Raw genomic sequence first — 24,844 nt, 5'->3', positions numbered from 1 at the left:
CTAAACCCCTTCCTTACACCATTTACATAAATTAACTCAAGATGCATTAAAGACCTAATTGCAAAACCCAAAACTATAGAAACCCTGGAAGACAACCTAGGCAATACCACATCAGGATATAGGCACAGGCAAAGATTTCATAACGAAGATGTCAAAAGCAATTGCAACAAAAGCAAAATTGACAAATGGGGTCTAATTAAACTAAATAGCTTCTGCACAGCAAAAGAAACTATTAACAGAGTAAACAGATATACAGATGGGAGACAATGTTTTCAAACTATGCATCCAACAAAGGTCTAATATCCAGCATCGATAAGGAACTTAAACAAATTTACAAGAAAAGAAAAACCATTAAAAAGTGGGCAAAAGACATAAGCAGACACCTCTCAAAAAAAGAACATACATGTGGCCAACAATCATATGAAAAAAAGCTCCGTATCACTGATCACTGGAGAAATGCAAATCAAACAACAATGAGATAACATCTCATACCAGTCAGACTGGCTGTTAGTAAAAAATCAAAACATAACAGATGCTGGCAAGGTTGTGGAGAAAAAGGAATGCTTATACACTGTTAGTGGAAGTGTAAACTAGTTCAACCATTGTGGAAAACAGTGATGCAATTCTGCAAAGACCTAAAGACAGAAATACCATTTCACCTAACAATCTCATTACTGGGTGTGTGTGTGTGTAACTCCAAAATAATATAAATTGTTCTATTATAAAGACACATGTACCCTTTTATAGAGCACATCTGGAAGAACATTAGACAAACTGTACAGCAATTAGCAAAGGTGTGGAATGACTCTTAATGCCCATCAATAATAGACTGGATAAAGAACATGTGAGACATACACACCATGGAATACTATGCAGCCATAAAAAAGAATGAGATCATGTCCTTTGCAGGAACATGGATGAAGCTAGAGGAAACAAATGCAGGAACAGAAAACAAAATACCACATGTCCTCACTTATCTGTAGGGGCTAAATAATAAGAACACATGTACACATAGAGGGGAACAACACACAATAGGGACGTCAGAGGGTGAAGAGAATGGAGAGGATCAGGAAAAATAACTAAAGCGTACTAGGCTTAATAGCTGAGTGATGAAATCATCTGTACAATGGGCCCCCATGACACAAGTTTACCTCTGTAACAAACCTGCACATGGACACCTGAACTTAAACGTTTAAAATAAAAATAAACGTGTTTTAATTCGCCTTAGGTAACATTTACAGCAGCATCAGATGGTAAAAATCAAATGCATTATTTTCAGTCAACTAAACCTGCAAAAGAAGTTTTTACAAACATCCTAATTAAGGAAGATTTGACTTGCAGAAAACAATGGCAAACCTTGATTTAGAGAAAATAAACCTTCAAGCTAAGATTGGTCTGACCTGAATAGATGAGCATTTTTAGTAAATCTGTGCAGTTGCTTGTTTCTTCAGTGGTTGAAGAATTAATCTTAAGTTGCTTCCCAACAAAATTTCGGCAGGTTATCTTTAAAAAGAAAGATGAAAACAAATATTAGTCCTGTATTTATAGTTAAAATTTGGCTTACTTGTAATGTTTCTCTCATTTTTTATTTATCAAAATAAAGAGATATATAACAATGCTACAAATAAAAGCTGGCAGAATAGTGTCTAATCATGAGAACTTTCAGGAAAAAAGCAGCTCCATAATTTTTCATATTTCTTTTGTAGAGCACAGCTGGAAGAATGTTAGGCAAATTATGTAGAGCAATTAGAATATGATTTGCTAATATTCTACAAATTCTCTGGTCTAAATATATCTTCTATTATATAAGTTAAAATATAATCTGCTTTCCCAATGGCAGATTTTTCCACCCTACTTATAATTAATGCCATTTTAATTTCCCTGGTGAAGTTTTTCAGAACTAACTTCCTCTATAGTATTTTGATAATTTATTTCTAACAGATACATGAGTCCTAAGATAATAAAATATCTGAAAACAGAAAAGTTTTTAAAAGAAAAAATTTATTTTAAAGGGCTCAAGACCCTCTTCTCTCCATTTCTTCACTCCTATCCCTTGAACTAACCTACCACTCAAATACAGCCCTCCTGGAACCCCAGTCTGATGTAGATGCTTCTTCTTTATTGTCCCTTGTGGGTACTTTTATAATGAGATATAAATGCAGCCTAATAAAATACAAACTCTTCCCCACAACCTCTTAAGGTCCTACTTGATCTAGTCTTTCCTATTTCACCAGCTTCATTAAACGGATCTTTACTGAACACCTGTTTTGTGCCAAACACTGTTATAAGAAGAAGGGATGATGAAGCAGAGAACAAAATAAACAAAAACTCCTATTCTTGTGAAACGTCTTAGTGGGAGAAGAGAGATAATGAACAAATAGTGAGGCACATTATACAGTATATTAAAGAATTGTAAATATTCTAGAGAGACATAGAGCAAAAAGGCACAGAGCTGTAAAAAGGTAGAGAGGAAAGGCCTAACAGAGAATGTAACATTTAGCAAAGACTGGGAAAGGTGGGGGATTCAATATGGATGTTTGGGAGGAGCACTCCCAGCAGGGGCAATAGCAAATGCAAAGACCCTGAGGGAGAAACACTTTAAAGAACAGTGCAGTTAAAACTCACGGGGGAGTCATAGGATAGGGGTTACTAGAGAGATCGGGGCATACATTATGTAGGATAAGTTATATTAAGGCCATGAGAAAGATGTTCACTTTACTCCTAATATGGTGAGAAGTCACCATAGGGTTTTAAATAGAGGTGTGACAGAACCTGATTTAGGTTTTAAGGGTCACTGTATCTGCTGCATTAAGAATAGATTATAGCCTGTGTGTGGTGGCTCACACCTGTAATCCCAGCACTTTAGGAAACCAAGGCAGGAGGATCATCTGAGGTCAGGAGTTCAAGACCAACCTGGCCAACACTGTGAAATCCCATCTCTACTAAAAATACAAAAATCAGCCAGTTGTGGTGGCTCCCGCCTATAATCTCAAGTACCCACAAGGCAGAGGCATGAAAATTGCTTCAACCTGGGAGGCAGAGGTTGCAGCGAGGTGAGATCACTCCACTGTACTCCAGCCTGGGTGACAGAGTGAGACTCCATCTCAAAACAACAACAAAAAGAACATAGGCTGAAAGTGGGGTGCAGGATGATTAAGAGGTTGCTGCATTAGCCCAAGCAAATACAACAAGGGCTTGGATAATAAACAAATAGTGAGGTATATTATATAGTATTTTAAAGAGGGAATGTTGGAGCTGGTGAGCAGTCTTCCAATATGGATTGTGTGTTGAGCATTTGGTAGCCAGTTGGAAGTGGGGTGTGAGAGCAAGAGAGGAGGCAGGGATGTCTCCAAGTGTCTGGCAGCCAGGAAAGGCTCATCATTGACTGAAGACTTAGCAGAACAGGTTTGTGCGAGATGTGCTAAATTTAAGAAGTGTATTCCTCAACTAAGAAATGATGTTGATTGGGCAGTGTGGTGGTTTTGTAATGGATCAGCTTGGTTAGGGCTAAACCATGAGGAGGAAAGGGAGGGAAGCATCCATTTTCGAACATACATACACTTCATCCCAGTTATTCAATCAAACTAGGTGCTACTGTGAAAGGATTTTGCAGATACTAATTAAAATGACTTGAAACAAGGGAGATTACCCTCGGGGACCTGACCTAAGCAGATGATTCTGACCTGCCTGCAGCGTCCAGGACTTCAAGCACCAGCGGCAGCTGCTTCTACAACTGTCCTCTACCTGGCTGGATCTTCCCTCACTGACTGCCTATGAGTCATAGCCTCTGTCTACCTAGGTTCCTTCCTGTTCATGATCTTGACTGTCTGCCCTATGGATCTGAAGCTTGCTTAGCTGGCCCCCACAATCATATAAGCCAAATTCTTGTAGTAAATCCTTTGATGGATAGCCAGCTAGGTAGCTGGCTAGACAGATGTGATATTGTAAAATATACATTTGGTCTTGTCTTTGTTGCTTGACATACAACTCCTAAAAATCCTTGGAATCTCCAAAGTTGTGTCTTTTTGTATGCGAATAAGTTGAATGACAGCCCCTAGGTAGCTTCAGGATGGGGGCTGCTCACTAGAAAGACCATGGCAGGATAAGAATTTTCAGCCCTACTCCCCAACCTCTGCAAAGGAGAGAGGGTCGGAAGTTTAAGTTGATCACCAACGGCCGGTGATTTAATCAATTATGCTTCCGTAATGAAACTACCACAAAAAATCCAGATCTGATGGTATCTCCAGGTAGACTGTGTAGAAACTGAATTGAAAGACACTCAGGAACCCAGGAGGTGGAGGTTGCAATGAGCCGAGTCCATGTCATTGCACTCCAGCCTGGACAACAAGAGAGAAACTCCATCTCAAAAACAGAAAGACACCCAGCTGGTGTCCACTACGGAACTGATTTCTTGCTTAGGGGTGAGAAGAAATCCCCACACATCTGGTATCAGAATCATGTTGTAAGGGAATAGTGAAAGACACTGAATTTATTTTTTCCCCTCCATAGATAAAATAGACGTGTCTTACTAGTTTTGCTCCTCTATTTGAACCCTGGCTGATACAGGCAGTTAGATATATCAACACAAAATTTAGAAAAAAGATCTAGAGTGGAGATATAATTTCAAAAGTCATCATCATAGAGATGTACTTAGAGCCACAGACTGAATCAACGCACTAAGGAAGAGGTAGAGGTTGCAGTGAGCCGAGATTATGCCACTGCACTCCAGCCTGGGTAACAGAGCAAGACTCAGTCTACAAAAAAAAAAAAAAAAAAAAATCATGGGCTCTACACACCATTGCCATTGTACTTGTGGCTAAGTTTGCTTTGACCTGATATGAGCTTCTTGAGGACAAGGACTTAGTTCCTGTTTGCCTTGATCGCAGGCTCTCAATAAAGTTTGTCAATTTGAATGATAAATGCCAGTAAGTAGAGATACTAATACTAAAGCAGAAATAGTAATATTTACCTCATTTCTAAATCTTTGTATTCTATATGTGGACTAATTAGAAATCACAGCATCATGAATAATAGAACTTAAACTTACCTTCTCTCCATATTCAGCCTCATACCTTGCACAAGGTTGTTGAGTAATATCTGGGCCCTTGAACTTGTGTATTCTCAGCAGAAGCTGGCGCTGTGCATACACCAGGAGTGGTGTCACTTGTTCTGTATACCTCTCACTAGACAGGGGTAAAGAACACATTACAAAGAAAACGTCAGTTAAAAGACTTTTTTTTTCATTGAAGTCTGTTACTTTTAATTGCCCTTACAGCACTACTTACTGTGAAATTGTATTGAACTGAATGGCAAGCGATACTAGTGTTTCCCATTTTTCCACTTGATATAAAACTTCCAGGGATTTTAAAGCAAAGTCGTGGATCCATTTCAAATCAACCACATTTACATCATCTAAAGGATGCTCAAATATAAGACTAGAACCACCGTTATCATTTTTAATATTCCCGTAACAACTTGGATCACTGAATTCTCCTTTGTCTTCAACAGGCTGCAAGTAGCACAGTGAAAAACAATGCACCATTTCAGATTTTACTCCATATGTTGTCTGAAAACTGAATGTGATAAAAATGTAACATGGAAAAGAATTGAACTGAAAAGAAAAAAATATTTTCCTTATGCAAGTCAAAGCTTAATAATTTGATGCAGTATTATCCAAAAAACTTGCTGCGGTGATAGAAATGTGATATATATATTTGTGCTGTTCATTATCATTCCCCATAGCCACTGGACACCTGCAGCTACCAAGCTTTTGAAATGTGATTAGTACAACTGAATTACTTTCATTTCATTTTAATTAATTCAAGTTTAAATTTAAATAGTCACATATGGCTAATGTTTACCATGTTGGACGCACAGACTATGTTCTACAGTTCTTGATACACAGTCACTATCCATTTAAGTAAGGACATGAAATCAATAAGGTATGATTTTTAGAAAAAAACAGACTTTACTATAAACACATAATGAAGTTCCCTAATACATTGGTTACAGTCGTTAATTTACACAATAATATGTCCATTCCTAGATGCAAATGTCATATCTATGGAGGAGGAAAGCAATGAGGAGACACTAAAGAGTTACTATGTTACAGGCCGGGCACGGTGGCTCATGCCTGTAATCCCAGCACTTTGGGAGGCCAAGGTGGGCAGATCATGAGGTCAGGGTATCAGGACCACCCTGACTAACATGATGAAATCTCGTCTCTACTAAAAATATAAAAAATTAGCTGGCCGTGGTGGCACATGCCTGTAGTCCCAGCTATTTGGGAGGCTGAGGCAGGAGAATCACTTGAACACAGGAGGCAGAGGTTGCAGTGAGCCAAAATCATGCCACTACACTCCAGCATGGGCAGCAGAGAGACTCCGTCTCAAAAAAAGAAAAAAAGTCACTATGTCGATAGTATTCACTTCCTATGAGTTCCTGACACATTTAATTCTTAAGGCAAAACAAAGCCTCTTAGATCCACCTAAGGCTCAGATTATAGCCCAAAACAGTCGGGTAACTCAAGTCCAGCCTTCCCATCCCAATAATACCATTAAAAGTAACCTATGTGCAGGGGTGGGAAGTAATTAACACAAGTGGAGGATAAACATCACCTCTAACAAGAGCTGTAGTCTTTGAAGTTAGAAGAGACTTCAGAAGCCATCTGGCTGTGAAATGCAGTATGCATACCTGAAGTCAGGCTGTATAGGTGTGAATAGTAGGCATAGCACCAGAGACTTATGTGAATTTGCTTCCTTAGCACAGTGCCCTGCACATGGGACATACTTTTAAAGCGTAGTTGACATTTTATTTATGTTATAAGTTCAACCCCTGTAATTCACTGATTCTAGAGGAAGTCTTCTAGGAGCACAGATCTGCTATCTGTTAGTCATGCCTATGCCTTATTTCTGGGATGAAGGACAGGGAAGTTCTCTGTAGTTATTACAGCTTCCAATATAGTGTTTATCAACAACAAAGCTGAGGGCCAGGCACAGTGGCTCACACCTATAATCCCAGCACTTACAGAGGCCAAGACAGGTGGATCACCTGAGGTTGGGAGTTTGAGACCAGCCTGACCAACATGTACAAATGCTGTCTCTACTAAAAATACAAAATTAGCCAGGGGTGGGAGCATATACCTATAATCCCAGCTACTCAGGAGGCTGACAGGAGAATGGCTCAAACCCGGGAGGTGGGAGGTTGCAGTGAGCCAAGATCATGCATTTCACTCCAACCTGGGCAACAAGAGGGACACTCCATCTCAAAAAAAAAAAAAAAAAAAAAAAACGAACCTGATATTTTATCTCACATGTCTTCATCATCACCCATCTCTCAGTTGGTCCCAATCCAAAAGAGGGGGGAAAAGAAAATAATCTATTGATCTCCTAAATTTGGCGACATTGAGAAATAAACAACACTGAGAAATAAACAAGATTGACATTTGGAGCTCAAAATAGCATATAGAGATTAAGGTTTCTGGCATAGGCAAGGTCAGACTCTTTTTAAGTTTTGAAGCTTTTGCCAAAAAACATAAATCTAACTAGAATCAGATAGAATACTTGCATTTATACAACAATTCATTAAAAAATACAGTGGACAAGCCTGCATAGCCAAGACAATCCTAAGCAAAAAGAACAAAGCTGGAGGTATCATGCTACCTGACTATATTACAAGGCTACGGTAATCAAAACAGCATGGTACTGGTACCAAAACAGAGATATAGACCAATGGAACAGAACAGAGGCCTCGGAAGCAACGCCACACATCTAAAACCATCTGATCTTTGACAAACCTTACAAAAACAAGCAATGGGGAAAGGATTCCCTATTTAATGGTGCTGGAAAAACTGCCTAGCCATGTGCAGAAAGCAGAAACTGGACCCCTTCCTGACACCTTACACTAAAATTAACTCCAGAGGATTAAAGACTTAAACATAAGACCTAACACCATAAAAACCCTAGAAGAAAACCTAGGCAAAACCATTCAGGACATAGGCATAGGCAAGGACTTCATGAATAAAATACCAAAAACATTGGCAACAAAAGCCAAAATAGACAAATGGGATCTAATTAATCTCCAGAGCTTCTTTACAGCAAAAGAAACAACCAGTAGAGTGAACCGGCAATCACCAGAATGGAAAAAAATTTTTGCAAATCTATCCATCTGACAAAGGACTAATATCCAGAATCTACAAAGAACTAAAACAGATTTGCAAGAAAAAAACAAACAAACCCATTCAAAAGTGGGCAAAGGACATGAACAGACACTTTTCAAAAGAAGACATATATGAGGCCAACAAACATATGAAAAAATGCTCATCATCACTGGTCATTAGAGAAATGCAAATCAAAACCACATTGAGATACTATCTCATGCCAGTTAAAATGGTGATCATTAAAAAAATCTGGAGACAACAGATGCTGAAGAGGACATGGAAAAATAGGAACACTTTTACACTGTTGGTGGGAGTGTAAATTAGTTCAATCATTATGGGAGACAGTGTGGTGATTCCTTAAGGACCTAGAGATAGAAATTCCATTTGACCCAGCAATCCCATTACTGGGTATATATCCAAAGGATTATAAATTGTTCTATTATAATGAAACATGCACACGTATGTTCATTGCAGCACTGCTTACAATAGCAAAGACCTGGAATCAACCCAAATGCCCATCAATGATAGACTGGACAGGGAAAATGTGGCACATATACACCATGGAATACTATGCAGCCATAAAAAACAATGAGTTTGTGTCCTTTGTAGGGACATGAATGAATCTGGAAACCATCATTCTCAGCAAACTGACACAAGAATAGAAAATCAAACACCACATGTTCTGACTGATAGGCAGGTGTTGAACCATCAGAACACATGGACACAGGGAGGGGAGTATCACACACTGGGGTCTGTTTGTGGGGGCACAGGGGAGGGACAGCATGGAGTAGGGAAGTTGGGGAGGGATAGCATGGGGAGAAATGCCAGATATAGATGACAGGGAGATGGAGACAGTAAATCACCTTGACATGTATGTACCTATGCAACAGTTCTGCATGTTCTGCACATGTACCCCAGAACCTAAAGTGCAATAAGATATATATATATTTTTTTTAAATACAGTAAACAGAAGAATATTTTTAATGAAATTATGGGAATATACTCAATAAAATTCAGACTATGGGAACTCTACAGGACCATGTGTGATTTTTTAAAAAACGTTTTTATTAAAGAAAATTTCCAACACTTAAAGAAGTAGGAAAAATAATAAAATGAAGCCCATGTGCCCACCACCAGCTTCAATAAACTCTTAGGACATATCCACTTGCCCCACTATTTTGAATTATATCCCCAAAATTACATTAATTAATCTATAAATACTTTAGCATGTAACTCTAAAAACAAAAATTAGTTTTACAAAAACATAACCACAATTCTATAAGCCTACCTAAAAAATAAAGAAATTAGCAGAAGTTCCTTTAAATCATTATTGAATAATTCCACTGAAGAGTGTTTATATTTCCCTTATTGTCTTAACAACTTTGTGTTTCTTAACTGTATGTGTTAGTGAGATTAAAATAAGGTCCAAACACTGGAATTGATTATTTCTCTTGTCTTTTTTAATTTATAGATTTCATCTCCTCCTTTATTATTAAATTTTTTGTTAAAGAAATCAGATCATTTGTCCTGTAGCATCCCCAAAGTCAGAATTTTACTGAGGATATCCCTGTAATTTCATATAAAATGTTCTTCTGTCCACTGTATTTTCTACAAATTGTTGGATAAATGTAAATATTCTGATTCCAATTAGATTTATGTTTTTTGGCAAGTACACTCCATAAGTTGCTCTGGATCCTTCAATTCATTCATTAAGAATCCTGACAGTCTAATTCCAACATCCTTTCATTTATTACCTGGATGCTTTTGTAAAGAAAAATTCCCCTTCATCAACTATTTCATCATCCTCAGATATAGTTCATATAAGAGGTAAGGTAGTCAAGCATTCTTTTTTCCAAAGAAGCCTTGTTTCCTTTAGTGATAAATGGGTTTTAAAGGCAACAATCTAGACCCTAGAGTTACAGTTATTTTTGAAAACTCTGAATTGCTTTGACTCCTTTGGTGGAAAAAAGAACCATATGCATGTGTCTATTTTCAGATTCTCTATTTGTTCCATTGATACATTTCTCTCTTTAAGTCAGTATCATACTCTCCTAATTACTGTAGCTTTAGTAAGCCTTGATATCATATAGATAGTGAGTCCTCCAAATTTGTTCTTTAAACAAAAATTTTTTTTGGCCATTCACATTTTTTTTGCATTTTCTTATAAATTTTAAAATGAATTGTTAATTTATACTCCAAGAAATGCCTGTTGGGATTTTCACTAAGAGTTCATTGAATCAACAAATCAAATTGGGAATAATAGAGTAATTAATATTAATCTATTTATTTATTTAAGTCTTCTTTAGTTTTTTGTAATATCTCACAGTTTTCAATGTAGAAATATTGTGTAAATTTTATTATACATATTTCTAGATACTGATATTTTGGGTAATATTTTAAATGAAATTGTTTTTACGTTTTCATTTTCTAATTATTTTCTGCCAGTACATAGAAATACAATTTAGTTTTGTATATTAACCTTATATCCTGCCACTTTTTTTTTAGTTCTAATCATTGCTTTCCAGAGTATTGAAGAGTTAGAATTCTCTACGTAAAAAATTATGTTGTCCACAAATAAAAACTGTTGTATTTCTTCCTTTCTAATTTCTAATCTGCATGCCTTCTGTTTCTTTGTCTTGCCTTATTGCAATGGCCAGGATTTCTGGCATGATGTTGAATAAAAATGCTATGAGCCAACATCCTTGCTTTGTTCTCATTCTTACAAAGAAGCTCATAACATTTCACCATTAAGCATTAAGTTATCTGTAGATACTCTTTATTAGTTTGAAAAAAATTTTCTATTCCTAGTTTGCTGAGATTTAACATGAATGGACTCTAAATTCTGCAAATGCTTTTGATGCATCTATGTCAATGGCCATACACTTTTTCTCCTTTATCTTGTTGTATTAGTTGGTTTTCATGCTGCTGATAAAGACATATCCAAGACTGGGCAATTTAAAAAAGAAAGATGTTTAATGGACTCACAATTTCACATGGCTGGGGAAGTCTCACAATCATGGCGGAAGGCAAGGAGGAGCAAGTCACATCTTACATGGATGGCCATAGGCAAAGAGAGGGAGCTTGTGCAGGGAAACTCCAGCTTATAGAACCACCAGATCTCATGGGACTTATTCACTATCATGAGAACAGCATGGGAAAGACCTGCCCCATGATTCAATTATCTCCCACCAGATCTCTCCCATAACACTTGGGAATTCAAAATGAGATTTGGGTGGGGACACAGCCAAACCATATCACCTCTTAATATGGTAAATTATATTGATTGAGTTTCTTTTTTTTTGAGAAGGAGGTTTGCTCTTGTTGCCCAGGCTGGAATGCAATGGCATGATCTCAGCTCACTGCAACCTATGCCTACTAGGTTCAAGTGATTCTCCTGCCTCAGCCTCCCAAATAGCTGGGAATACGGGCATCTACCACCATACCTGGCTAATTTTGAATTTTTAGTAGAGACAGGGTTTCAGAATGTTGGTCAGGCTGATCTCAAACTCCTGATCTAAGGTGATCCACCTGCCTTGGCCTCCCAAAGTGCTGGGATTACAGGCATGAGCTGCCACTTCTGGCCTGATTTTCAAATGTTAATCTTACATTTCTGGGATAAACCCTATCTAATTATCATTTGCATATATTTGTATATTTTTACATATATCATTATTTGCACGTTCTATAAATTGCTATAAATGATTTGCTGATATTTCATTTAAAAGTTTTGTGTCTATGTTCATGAGGGTATTAGTTCATACTTTTCCAGTTGATATCTGTTAGGGTTAAGCTGGTCTTATTTCTAAAAAAAAAAAAATTGGGACCAGTCACAGTGGCTCACACCCAGCACTTTGGGAGGCTGAGGCAGGTGGATCATGAGGTCAAGAGACCGAGACCACCCTGGCCAACACAGTGAAACCCCGTCTCTACTAAAATACAAAAATTAGCTGGGCATGGTGGTGCACGCCTGTAGTCTCAGCTACTTGGGAGGTTGAGGCAGAAGAATTGCTTGAACCTGGGAGATGGAGGTTGCAGTGAGCCAAGATTGGGCCACTGCACTCCAGCCTAGTGCCTGGCAACAGAGCAAGACTCTGTCTTAAAAAAAAATTAAATAAAGTAAGCCAGACACACAGACCAACATTGGATGCTCTCACTTATATGTGACAGCTAAAAAATGTGAACATATTGAAGATAACATATAACAGATATGTAAGATATGGAAGGTAACATAACAAATGTGAACATATGGACAGGTAGATAACAAAGACTGGGAAGGGTAGGAGTTAGAGGGGAGAGGAGAGAATGAAGACAAGTAAGTTAAAGGAACAGTAAAAGTAATAAATGCAATATCTAATACAGTAGGATGACGGTACTTCACAAAAATGTATGTACTCGGGTGATTTCACCCTAAATACCCTGGCTTGATCATACATGTAACAAATTTTCTCATATACCCATACATTTTCACAAATAAAAATAATTGGTATAAAATTTATTATTTCTTCCATGTGTGTTTGCTCAAATTTCCCAGAGAAATGTTGTGGGTCTGCCATTTTCTTTATGTGAAGGTTTCTGATTATGAAGACAAGTTAATTAGTAAACTTAGAGAAATTCGTATTTTCTGTTTCTTCTTGTGTCATATTATCAAGTTGTGCTTTTCAATAAATATGTCTATTTCACCTAAGTTATCAAATTTGTTAACAAAAATTGATATTTCCTTTTTTAATATCTATAGGATTTGTTATTACGTCCCTCCTCCACCACTAATACCAGTAATTTGTGCTTTTCTCACTTTTGTTCTTCATCAGTATTTCTATGAGTATACTAGATTTATCTCTTCAAAAGATCAAATTTGACTTTATTAATTTTGTTTTTGCTTTATATTTATCTAAATGATTTATGTTATCATTTCCTTTATTTCTTTTTATTTCCTTTCTTTTTATTTAGTTTAGATTTAATTTGCTCTTCTTTTTCAATGTATAAACACTTAATTGATGTTATGTTTTCTCTTTCCTATTAAACATTTAAAGCTATAAATTTCCCTCTATGCCCTGCTTCATTTGAATGCCATACATTTTGATGTGTTGTTATTAGTTTCAAATATTCTTTAGTTTCTCTTGTGTTTTCTTTTTTGACTCATGGGGTATTTGGAATTGTATTATTTAATTTTCAGATACTTAGAGATTTTTCTTCCTATGTTACAGCAATCGGTTTGTAATTTAGTTCTGTAATGGTCAAAGAACATACTCTTCAAGAGTTCAGTCTTTGGCATTTCTGCATATGACCCATCGTGGTGAACACACCATGTGCACTTGTGCTCTGTCTCCATTCCACCTGGGTTTACTGTACCACAGTTTTGACATTAACTACCCAGAGTTAGCATTAGACTCCACAGATGTAAGGGCTCCAGCCTCCATAAGACTGCCCCTACTTCAGATACCAGCCACAAGTCTCAGGTGACCTAATCTTCTGACCAACCAACTATAAATTCAGGGGTTTTCATAACCCCTTCAATTTGGTAACCCACTAGAATGACTCACAGAACTCACTGAGAGCACTGTACTTACAATTACAGTTTTACTGTAAAGAGAACTGAGGAACAGCCTAATGAAGAGGTTCATGGGGCGAAGTCTGAGAGGCTCACAGAGCTTCCATGCCCTCTCCCTGTGGATTCAGGGCATGGCACCCTCCTGACATATCAATGTGTTTATCATCCAGGAAGTTTTTCAAGCTGTGGGTGTCCAGAACGTATTTTGAATTTTTCTTATTAGGTGCATACATATTTATAATTGGTATATCTTCCTGATTGGGCCACTTCTTAACACGAAATGTCCCTCTTTATCTCTCATAATACTCCTTGATTTATAATATCTTATCTAATAACATAGACTCACCAAATTTTTTTACCTTTACTGTTCTCATGGTACATCTCTTTCCTACTTTTATTTTCAATCTACCTGTTTCTTTATAGAGAGTGCTTCTCTTGGTAGACAGGTACATGTGTCTTGCTTCTCTATCCAGTCAGACAATCTCTACCATTTATTTGGCACCTTTAACCCAGTCATATTAAATATTTTTATTGATGTCATTAAGTTAGAGTGAATGCTTTCTATTTGTTTTCTCTTTGCCCTATGTTGTTTGTTTGTTTGTTTTTTGAGATGGAGTTTTGCTCTTGTTGCCCAGGCTGGAGTGCAGTGGAGTGATCTCGGCTCACCTCAATCTCTGTCTCCCGGATTCAAGTAATTCACCTGCCTCAGCCTCCCGAGTAAGCTGGGATTATTACAGGCATGCACCACCCAGCTAATTTTGTATTTTTAGTTGGTCAGGCTGGAGAACTGCTCGCCTTGGCCTCCGAAAGTGCTGGGATTACAGAAGTGAGTCACCACACCTGGCCTGTCCCATGTTTTTTGTTCCTCTGTTCCTTCTTCCCTGCCTTCTTTTGAGTTAATTGAGCATTACTTAGGCTTCCCTTTTACTTCATTGACTTTTCAGCTATATCTCTGTTTTACTAGTTACTCAAGGGATCATTAAATGCATCCTTAACTTACCACATTCCATTTAGAGTTAATATTGTATCACTTTATATAAAGTGTAAAAAACTTAATAGTTTATTTTTATTTACCCTCTTTATCTTTTCTGCCATTGCCAAATATTTTCCTCCAGAAATGTTTTAAGCCTCATGGCTCAACGTGTGTATGTGTTTACTAATTTTCAGTGTGTTTAGGTTATATTACAGTTATATTACTTCTATTTTACTTCCACAGTTTAAACCACAGTGTGATAAATTTTAAATGGCTGTAAATTCAGCAGACTAGAATAATAGAACAGGACAGATAAAGCTGTGGAATAAAGATCAACCAATCACACCTTTTTTCAAGGTATGTGATCATCCTTGGAATCTATTTCTTTATCTGTCAAAAAATTGGTATAAGGATTAAGTGCATTAAGGCTAATTTACGTAGGGGCTGGAGTTCAGTTAATGTTACTTTCCTTCCCTGCAACAAACTAAAGTTTCAGGCTAGGCTATTTTTAGTTAACATCAATGCAAGTTACATATTGTAAACAAAATTATAATGAGAGGCAAATTAAATGTAGCAAAACCAAATGAGAAATCAAGAAAAGTATCATTTTCTACTTATACCAAGATGCATAGTAAAAAGATATTTTTAACTGAATATAATAAAAATAATTACAAAAGTCTCCTTACCTTAATAGAATTGGTATTTTGTAGTCTTATTAGCATGTCAATAAGTAATTCTGCTCCCAAATAGAATGGCAAAACAGAGGTGCAGAGGAAATCATCTTGGCTAATAGGAAATGTTTTATAAATATCCACTCCCTGTTTCAGAAGTATTTGTAGTTCCTGAGTAAAGTTCCAAAAGGCCCGACAGCAATTCTGAAGCAGAGTCCAATAGCCACCACGATGAGCAAGAACCTATGACAAATACAACATTTAAGGCTCCAAAGTTCCAAAAGTATCAGATCTCTGAATAACTTCAACTTTTTGCAAAAATTTTATGTCAATAGCAAAAATAACATCATTTTTAGTGTAACTTACATGAGTTAGATACTGTTATATGCATCATCTCATTTAATTTGAACAAAAATTTCCATAAATTAAGTGTGCACTGGGCACTAGTATTTTACTCAATTTACAGATGAGGAAGTGGAGGCATGGGGTCAGCATGGCTAACTTGCTGAAGGTCATGAGTCTACTAAGTGGTGAACTCAAGTCTGTATACCAGTCATCTGACTCCAAAAATCCCATTGTTCTAGGTGCTGGGAATTCAGCAATGAGCAAGGGAAACTGGGTCTGCCCTCATGCTCCTTACGTTCATCTGGGAAGATGAACACCAGAAAAGTAGACATATAAAAACATAATTCCAAACAATAGTAAGTTTTATAAAGAAAAATAAAGCAGAAATGAGTTGGAACCTGACAGAGCATGACAGGACAGTTACTTTAGACAGGGTGGTTGAGAAAGAAGTCCTCTCTGATGAGGTAGCATTTGTTGAACAAGTCATGTGAAAGTCGCAGTGGGGGTGTTGGGTGGAGAAGAACATCTGAGGCTCAGGGAACAGCAAGGTGAAACTGAGGGCTCAGGATAGATGGAACAAGCTAAGGCCTCTCAAGACCACTGACCCCTGGGAGTGGGCTAAACCACAGCAAGAGTAAGAGGAGCTCAGTTCTGCAAGGTGCTCAGGACCAGCTCTTCCAGGGCCCTGATGCTGGAGGCCAGGAGGCTAGGATTTGATGCTCATGGTCAAAGCAGGGGATCCAGGTTTACATTACATTATGTAAAATGACTCTGTCCACTCCATGGAGCATATATGAACCTGTCTTCCTTTCTTATCTAGAAAGGATAGATTTTTCCTTATTGCTTGAGAGGCTTAAAGTATATGCCCTTCCTGCTATGAAAAAGAGAAACTGATTTCTTTGTAGCTAACAATTCCCATTCTGGGTTTAATTGTGTCTCATATAATATTTTTAAAAGAAAAAGAAAGAAAAGCATTTGAGAGAACATACAAGTGACTGGAAGAAGGAGACCGCCAACAGAGGCAGGGTTTTCCTATAGCCTAGAAAGCTCTTTCACTGTGCTAGAAAGAGATCAATCTATGATACCTCCAAGAGAGATCAAGCCCCATAGAGGAACCCCTTGCATTATGAAAGAACCCCATGACTCACTAGAGAGGTGCATGCATATTCATAGGAACTGCATGAACTGGGACAAAGATCACCTGGGCTCTGGGTGGATGGATGACAGGTGACTAAAGAAGCAGCTTCCCCACTCTGCCTGACAACTGGACAATGCATGCCCTCAGTATCATTGCAGGTACACCTCAAAAGTGACTTACGCTATACTCAGCAAGATGAGGTCTCAAAGTCACAACTAAAATTATATATAGTAAGATAATAAATACAATATATCTTACACGCTTGAGTTGTTGGGCTGAGATTTATGTCTACTACACTAGCAAACAAGAAAGATTGCATTACCATTGCTCTCCTGCAGTATAAAAAGATTTTCATAAAATGATCCATTACACACAAATTTGCTCCTCGATCCTTTTCTTTAGCACTAGAACCTGATTGAGAGTCTGAGTCGTAAACCGTTTGTATCTTGGACATATTTTCATCACTCATTTTGGAATTAATAAATGTAGAAAATTCTTCAGCATCTACAGTACAAAAATAAGGTATGACATGATTAAAAACATAGAATTAAGTTCCAGAAAACATAGGAGGTGATAAGGATCAAATGAGTAATTCAGATAACAAATGTTACATAAATTTGGAGAAGAGACAAGATTATGACAGACACAACAAAGCAGGGAAAGTTCCTAGAGAAAGGAGGCTCTTGGGTCTTAAAGAATGGGCATGATTTAGTTATATGCAGAGATACAGAGAATATCATTTCAGACAAAGTCGATGGCAAAAGGAACAATGCAGAAGTAAGAAGGTACAGTTTTTTAGGGCAACAATAGAAAATACCGCTGTCCTTTCATTTCCTCCCAAACAGGCCATTCCTAAGACAATATATCAGAAAGTGAGCTGCACCCTCTGCAGTTAGGCAGTGCAGCAACCTCGGCCACGCAAGCCCCTGCTGGTGTGGCATAAAAAAGAAGGCTTTCAGGCCGGGCGTGGTGGCTCAAACCTGTAATTCCAGCACTTTGGGAGGCCGAGGCGGATGGATCACGAGGTCAACAGATCGAGACCATCCTGGTCAACATGGCAAAACCCCGTCTCTACTAAAAATACAAAAAATTAGCTGGGCATGGTGGCGCGTGCCTGTAATCCCAGCTACTCAGGAGGCTGAGGCAGGAGAATTGCCTGAACCCAGGAGGCGGAGGTTGCGGTGAGCCAAGATCGCGCCATTGCACTCTAGCCTGGGTAACAAGAGCCAAACTCCATCTCAAAAAAAAAAGAAGGCTTTCTCCTGCCACCAACTTTCTCTTAGAATCCTGCATTAGATAGTAAGTCTCTGTAGCAAAATATATTCTATTGCCAATTTCATGGTAGGTCTTAGGTAGACAGCCAGTTTAAAAAAAAAAAAAAAATTCTGGAAGCTATATACTACAATCTACATACAAAAATCAGACTTCATGGCTATGGAATTTACTTTCAAATACTTTACTAAACATAGTAAGATATGCAGGTACATGTGAAGCCTATCTATATTCTAGAAGAAATCAGAAAGCATGCCAAGTACCTCAAACATAAATTGACACTCCTGAGGCAGTTAACTGGCATACCAAGAACTCTGGTTGTCAATAAATCCCATAGCACTTAAAATGTCATTACTAAAAGTCTATATAAAAATGGGTTTGTACGCGCCTAAAGATATTAGAAATAAATTTTTATTTGTGAAATGAACCATATCATTGAGTAGAAGGTGTCTATGTTCCATCATATTTGTAGGGAAGAGGTATGGAAATTAGTCAGATTTGTTCATCTACAGGTACCAGAGCATACACTGATCAAGAACCCTATTTACTGCCAGGCGCAGTGGCTAATGCCTGTAATCCCAGCACTTTGGGAGGTCTAGGCGGGTGGATCACAAAGTCAGGAGTTTGAGACCAACCTGGCCAACATAGTGAAACCCCATCTCTACTTAAAAATTAGCTACAGGCGTAGTGGCACGTGCCTGTAATCCCAGCTACTTGGGAGGCTGAGGCAGGAGAACTGCTTGAACCAGGACCTGGGAGGATGAGGTTGCAGTGAGCCAAGATCACACCACTGCACTCCAGCCTGGGCTACAGAATGAGACTCCATTAAAAAAAAAAAAATTATATATATATTTATATATATTATATATATTTTATATATATAAATTTTTTAATAGAGCAGATAAGAATTTCCCACAAAATATCAAAACTCAGCTAAATTGCTAGTCCTTTGGAAAACTGTGTGTATATACCGTTGTATGTATGTGATGTGCATGTGTGTTACATTGTTCAGTGAATAAAAATCTAGAGGCAATTTGATAGTAAACTAATGTGTTTATTTTACCTGATGGTAAATTGGCCTTTCTTTTTTTGGCTGTAAGAAGGAAATCAAGCATTGCTTTATAATTTTCTACAGTCAATTTTCTTGTTGGTAATACTGTTCCTGAATTATAGAGTGAGAATATGTTAGGATCACATGATCTGAAACTGCAAGGGAAGAAAAAAATCACATTAAAAACAAAATAAGCAAAATTGAATTAAAACTTTCAAATATAATCTATTTTTATTTTTAAAACATTTGTGAGTACTCTCAAATTTTAAAGTATGAAGGATTTTGGCACTTAATCAAAGCCCAACATTTTTTTAATTAACTTTTAAAATTATACAATGTAATTTTGCTCTTAGGAATTTTGACACAGATATATATTTCTCTGAAAGGGCCCTTGAAAATGGGAATAAAAAAATCTGTGTCCACTCTGTGAGCTCTGAAACAACAATTTATTTCAACTTAAAACCACCTGATTATAACAGAACTCAATGATGATGCTTACTATATAGAGCAATGTGTCTTTAATCAATGTTATTTCTTTTCCTTTTTTTCTTTTTTCAGGCAGAGTCTTGCTCTGTCACCAAGTGCCAGGCTGGAGTGCAGTGGCGCAATCTCGGCTCACTGCAACCTCTGTCTCCCAGGTTCAAGCAATTCTCCTGCCTCAGCCTCCCAAGTAGCTGGGACTACAGGCGCACACCACCACACCCAGCTAATTTTTGTATTTTTAGTAGAGACAGGGTTTCACCATGTTGGCCAGGATAGTCTCGATGTCTTGACCTCGTGATCCACCCACCTCGGCCTCCCAAGGTGCTGGGATTACAGGCGTGAGAATCAATCTGTTATTTCTTCTGAAAAATATTTTGATGCAAGATTGTTTAATGCCTAGACCTTATTTTTCAAAAGAAATAACATTGATTAAAGTAGAACTACCATTTGATCCAGCAATCCCACTAATGGGTATCTACCCGAGGAAAAGAATTACCCAAAAAAGACACTTGCACGTGCATGTTCATAGCAGCACAATTCACAATTGCAAAATCATGGAACCAACCCAAATGCTCAATTGAGTAGATAAAGAAACTGTGGTATATTTATATGATGGAAGGCTACTCAGCCACAAAAAGGAATGAATTAACAGCATTTGCAGTGACCTTCATGAGACTGGAGACTATTATTCTAAGTGAAGTAACTCAGGAATGGAAAACCAAACATCATATGTACTCACTGATATGTGGGAGCTAAGCTATGAGGATGCAAAGGTGTAAGAATGATACAATGGACTTTGGGGACTTGGGGGGAAGAATGAGAGGGGGATGAGACACAAAAAACAACATATATGGTACAGTGTATACTGCTCAGGTGATGGGAACACCAGGATCTCACAAATAATCACTAAAGAAATCACTCATGTAACTAAATACTACCTGTACCTTAATAACTTATGGAAAGTAAAATAATAATAATACTGAGATTAATAGATTTAATAAAACTGAAGTTAGCACCAAGTTATCCTGACACAGCTTTGATCATTGTTTTGGTGTTCCCAAGTGATCATGCATGAAGGGTCCTGTACAACTGGAAGCCCAGAAACTTCCCAATGTTCAGAGAAGGGTAAGGAAGCCCATCTGTTCTGAACCATTTCCCCTGTCATGGTCCCTTGAATGGCTTCCTTTGCCAAAAGCCTTCCAGGTCAGTCAGGCAAACTAACTGCTTCTTGAATGCCAGTCTGGTCCAGCCCACATAGGAAAGGGATCTATCTGGAGATGTTTTTGCAAAGGTTCAGTTTGGTAGTGAGCTTAACCAGAATTCTGGAGAAATAGAAATTGTGAGTTTCAACCCGCATGTCTTCCTCACTGGATTACTGAAATAAATGCCTTCTAATTCATGCCCTTGTCTCCAGTCTTTCCTCCCTCCAATCTATTTGATAAGTTGCTGCCAGAGACATTTTTATCATGGCCCTGCTTGAAAACCCTCAATAATCTTCTACAGTATGTAAAATAAAGCTCAAATGTAATAGACCTTTAATACCCACCATGATCTGGTACCAACCTACTTTTCTAATTATTTTACACCGCTCTCTTTTTTTTGTCCAATTATTATCTTTTTTTTTTTTCATCATACTTTAGGTTCTGGGGTACATGTGCAGATCATGCAGGATTGTTGCATAGGTACATACATGGCAATGTGATTTGCTGCCTTCATCCCCCCATCACCTATATCTGGCATTTCTCCCCATGTTATCCCTCCTCAACCTCCCCACCTCCCCTACCGTCCCTCCTCTGGTCCCCCTCAACAGACCCCAGTGTGTGATGCTCCCCTCCCTGTGTCCACATGTTCTCATTGTTCAATACCCGCTTATGAATGAGAACATGCGCACACCGTTCTCTTTCATACACCTTGGATTGTGGTCAGACTATTTGGGGTTCGCATCCTGTGTTTTCTACCTGGGCTCTGATTCATGTTCTTCCAACTATCGAGAATGCCTATTTCCCTCTCTGCACATTTTTAAACCCTGCCTATCCATCAAGACTCAGGCCCAGTGGCTCCTCCCCTTGAAACGTGTATTGCTAGTTCCAACCAATGGAAAGCCTTCTTCCAATAACAAAGAAGATTTTATTTGTAATTCCCTTTTACCATTTATTACAAGCTATTCATGAGCATTTGTGACATACCCTGCCAGACCCTAACTTGTGTATCTGGTTCATCTTTGTATGCCCATTTCACCTAGCTCAGTGCCTTATATCTAATAGGTACTTGACAAGTATTGTTTTTTAATGCATGACTTTACATCATCTTTTTAATGGCTACACAGCATTCATATTATATATGTATCTTCTATTTTTATCTCCCACTGCACTTAGTCAAAGACAGTACGAGCTTAAAAATGTCTGTTGAGTTAATGAGAGAAAGTTGACATTGGATGAGTAAATATGATCTCTGTTTATAGAGGCTTCAACAATGCCTCTATGAAACAGACATTTGCCTAATGCCTACTAATATCTACATTTATTCTATAATTCATATTACATTTTACCCTTGCAGTGAAAGCTAGATCAACAAACATATTCAAGCTATGATCAGGCCAGGCGCGGTGGCTCACCCCTGCAATCCCAGCACTTTGGGAGGCCGAGGCGGGTGGATCATGAGGTCAAGAGATCGAGACCATCCTGGTCAACAAGGTGAAACCCCGTCTTTACTAAAAATACAAAAAATTAGCAGGGCATGGTGGTGCGTGCCTGTAATCCCAGCTACTCAGGAGGCTGAGGCAGGAGAATTGCCTGAACCCAGGAGGCGGAGGTTGCAGTGAGCCGAGATCACGCCATTGCACTCCAGCCTGGGTAACAAGAGCAAAATGCCGTCTCAAAAAAAAAAAGCTATGATCAAATTATCACTTATATCCAAGCATGTAATTGGGAAAGATTCTGACATTAAAAATTACGAAATAAACCAATGGCCAGTGACATGGTTCGGCTCTCTGTCACCACTCAAAGCTCATCTTGAATTGTAATAATCCCCACATGTCAAGGGCAGGACCAGGTGGAGGTAACTGAATCATGGGGGCAGTTTCCCCCATGCTGTTTTCATGCTAATGAGTGACTCTTGCAAGATCTGATGGTTTTATAAGCATCTGGCATCTTCCCTGCTTGCCCTTCTCTCTCCTGCCACCATGTGAAGAAAGACATGTTTGTTTCACCTTCCGCCATGATTACAAGTTTCCTGAGGCCTCCCTAGTGGAACTGTGAGTTAAATTAAACCTCCTTCCTTTATAAATTACCAGTCTCAGGAAGTTCTTTATAGCAGCATGAGAACAGACTAATGCAGCCAGTATAAAGAGAGAAGCATACTGTAAACCTCCTTACGTTGTTAGCACCACTGGAGCTCTGAACATACGAATACAGTCCATGCTCATGAAACTAAAAAAGTACTATTTGTCAGTAATACACTATACCTGACCATCATATGTGAAGTGCCAGATTTCATCTTTGCATGCTCCCCCAGCTTTTGTAAAACCAGGTTGAAGTGTGCGCCTGCTAGATACAGGTTCATCTGAGCTCTCCAGGGCATCTCTTCAAGAGAAAAACGATGGAACCTCTTTCTTTTAATATAACTTGATATTAGAGGATTCAAGTAATCCATCAGGTATCGCTGTGCTGCTTTTCTAACACTGGCTCCCTTATTTCTGCCAAGGGAGAAAAAGTTTGGAAATTACACAAAAACATTCAGATATTTAATTTAAAAAATCATTCTAATTTGTTAAAAAAATACATCAAGAAGTCACTTGACTGCCCTTATGCAAATGTTTCTGGCTTATTTATCATTTCCACAGTGCTGAAAATACGAACCAGGGTGGTAAAAAAGGCACAGGGATAAGCACCAGGGACAGAGACACCATATATTGTCTTCAACCCTCTCTGAAGTCTGTGTTCTCAGCTCAAACCAAACAGAGCTTTTCTTTTTCATAACCAAAAGGCCACTGAGATTAGACAACAAAATTATGATATGATGTTCACATTCATCAACTAAATTCAATATTAAACAAGAAAATCATTTCTCTGTATCGGTCCTTGAGGAAAAAAACAATGCAGCAAAATTTTGTCTAACATTAGTTAGACTCTAGAGGAAACAAAACATCGGTTGAATATAGATGAGATGACTTCATAACTGCATATTCAATATGTTCCAGAAATAAGTATTGAAATTTTAGCTAATAGTTTAGATTTCAAGTATAATGTATATTCCATTTTTAAAAACAACCCCTATCAAAACTCATAGACCAACTATTTTTGTAGTTACATAGTTATTTATAGAGCATATTGTTCCAAACATATTTTCAATGTTTTTGTTCTGTTAATGATGTTGCTACCCCATTGGTAGCACCATCCTACCTGATGTTGTTCATTTATACAAATATTGTTTGGAATCTGAATCAACAGAAATACACACTTACAAGAAAAAAAGAAAGATGGATAGGAAGAAGGCAGGCAGATGTTGCTACAACAGAGGAGGAAACATTTGAGGGAGAAAGGAAGGAGGGCAACTTCCTTTTGATATTCAAGAAAAAGACTGTTTACTTGATGACTCAGTTCAAAATATGTTTTTAGCTTACTGATGATGTGCTTTTAATCCAAGAGTTTTAGGGCTTTTATCATTATTTAGTTGGTTTTAGTGATATGTTATTTGGTTTCTTAATAAATGTGAATCTTCCTAATAGCTATGTCCTGAAAGTCAAAAATACAATTTCCAAAATGAAAATCAATCTTATTTTCATGTGAATACATCAATTTTCCTCAAAAGACCAAGATGAGTTAACAATCTTCCTTGCCATGGAGACTGTGATAGTTCAGGGAGATCAGCGACAGGATAGGCTTTCTCCAGGTATCTTGACAAGGTAATGACAGACTCCACGTAGCTTGGAAGGGAATTCACAGCCAGCCCACAGACTTTAGATGCTTTTCCTCCTATCATCTGAACAGTTCTTAACATTCAGGGTGCTCTAATAACCTGAATTGTGTCTCCATGAGCAACAAGTCTGAGGACACCTAAAAGAGAGGAAGCTCCACAAGGATGATCAGCACAAATGCTCAGTAATGTGAAGCCATAAGAGGAAGCAAATAAACACCTGAATTAAAAAATATTTAGGAACCCTGAAACTACCTTCTATGCATTCTAGCCTAAGTAAATGAGCTAGCT

General features: G+C 37.9%; 1 protein-coding gene across 8 annotated transcripts in view; it reads right to left on the bottom strand.

The window, feature by feature from the left end:
- The window catches only part of CFAP54 (cilia and flagella associated protein 54), a 363,952-nt gene that overhangs the window by 214,168 nt on the left and 124,940 nt on the right, over positions 1-24,844 (bottom strand). For all 8 annotated transcript variants that reach the window (XR_013522378.1, XR_004728978.3, XR_013522376.1 and 5 more), the window contains 7 exons: positions 23,103-23,333; positions 19,169-19,311; positions 17,156-17,337; positions 15,366-15,593; positions 5,286-5,509; positions 5,048-5,183; positions 1,401-1,503 (listed from right to left, as the gene is read on the bottom strand). Coding sequence is in view for 2 of the 8 variants with exons in the window: in XM_017976307.4 (XP_017831796.4) it covers positions 1,401-1,503; positions 5,048-5,183; positions 5,286-5,509; positions 15,366-15,593; positions 17,156-17,337; positions 19,169-19,311; positions 23,103-23,333 (1,247 nt within the window). In the remaining 6 variants the exon portion in view is untranslated. The remainder of the gene's footprint in view (positions 1-1,400; positions 1,504-5,047; positions 5,184-5,285; positions 5,510-15,365; positions 15,594-17,155; positions 17,338-19,168; positions 19,312-23,102; positions 23,334-24,844) is intronic.

This window comes from Callithrix jacchus, chromosome 9, assembly GCF_049354715.1.
Source record: "Callithrix jacchus isolate 240 chromosome 9, calJac240_pri, whole genome shotgun sequence".
Lineage (NCBI taxonomy): Eukaryota > Metazoa > Chordata > Mammalia > Primates > Cebidae > Callithrix > Callithrix jacchus.
This window is presented reverse-complemented; position numbering and strand designations above follow the sequence as displayed.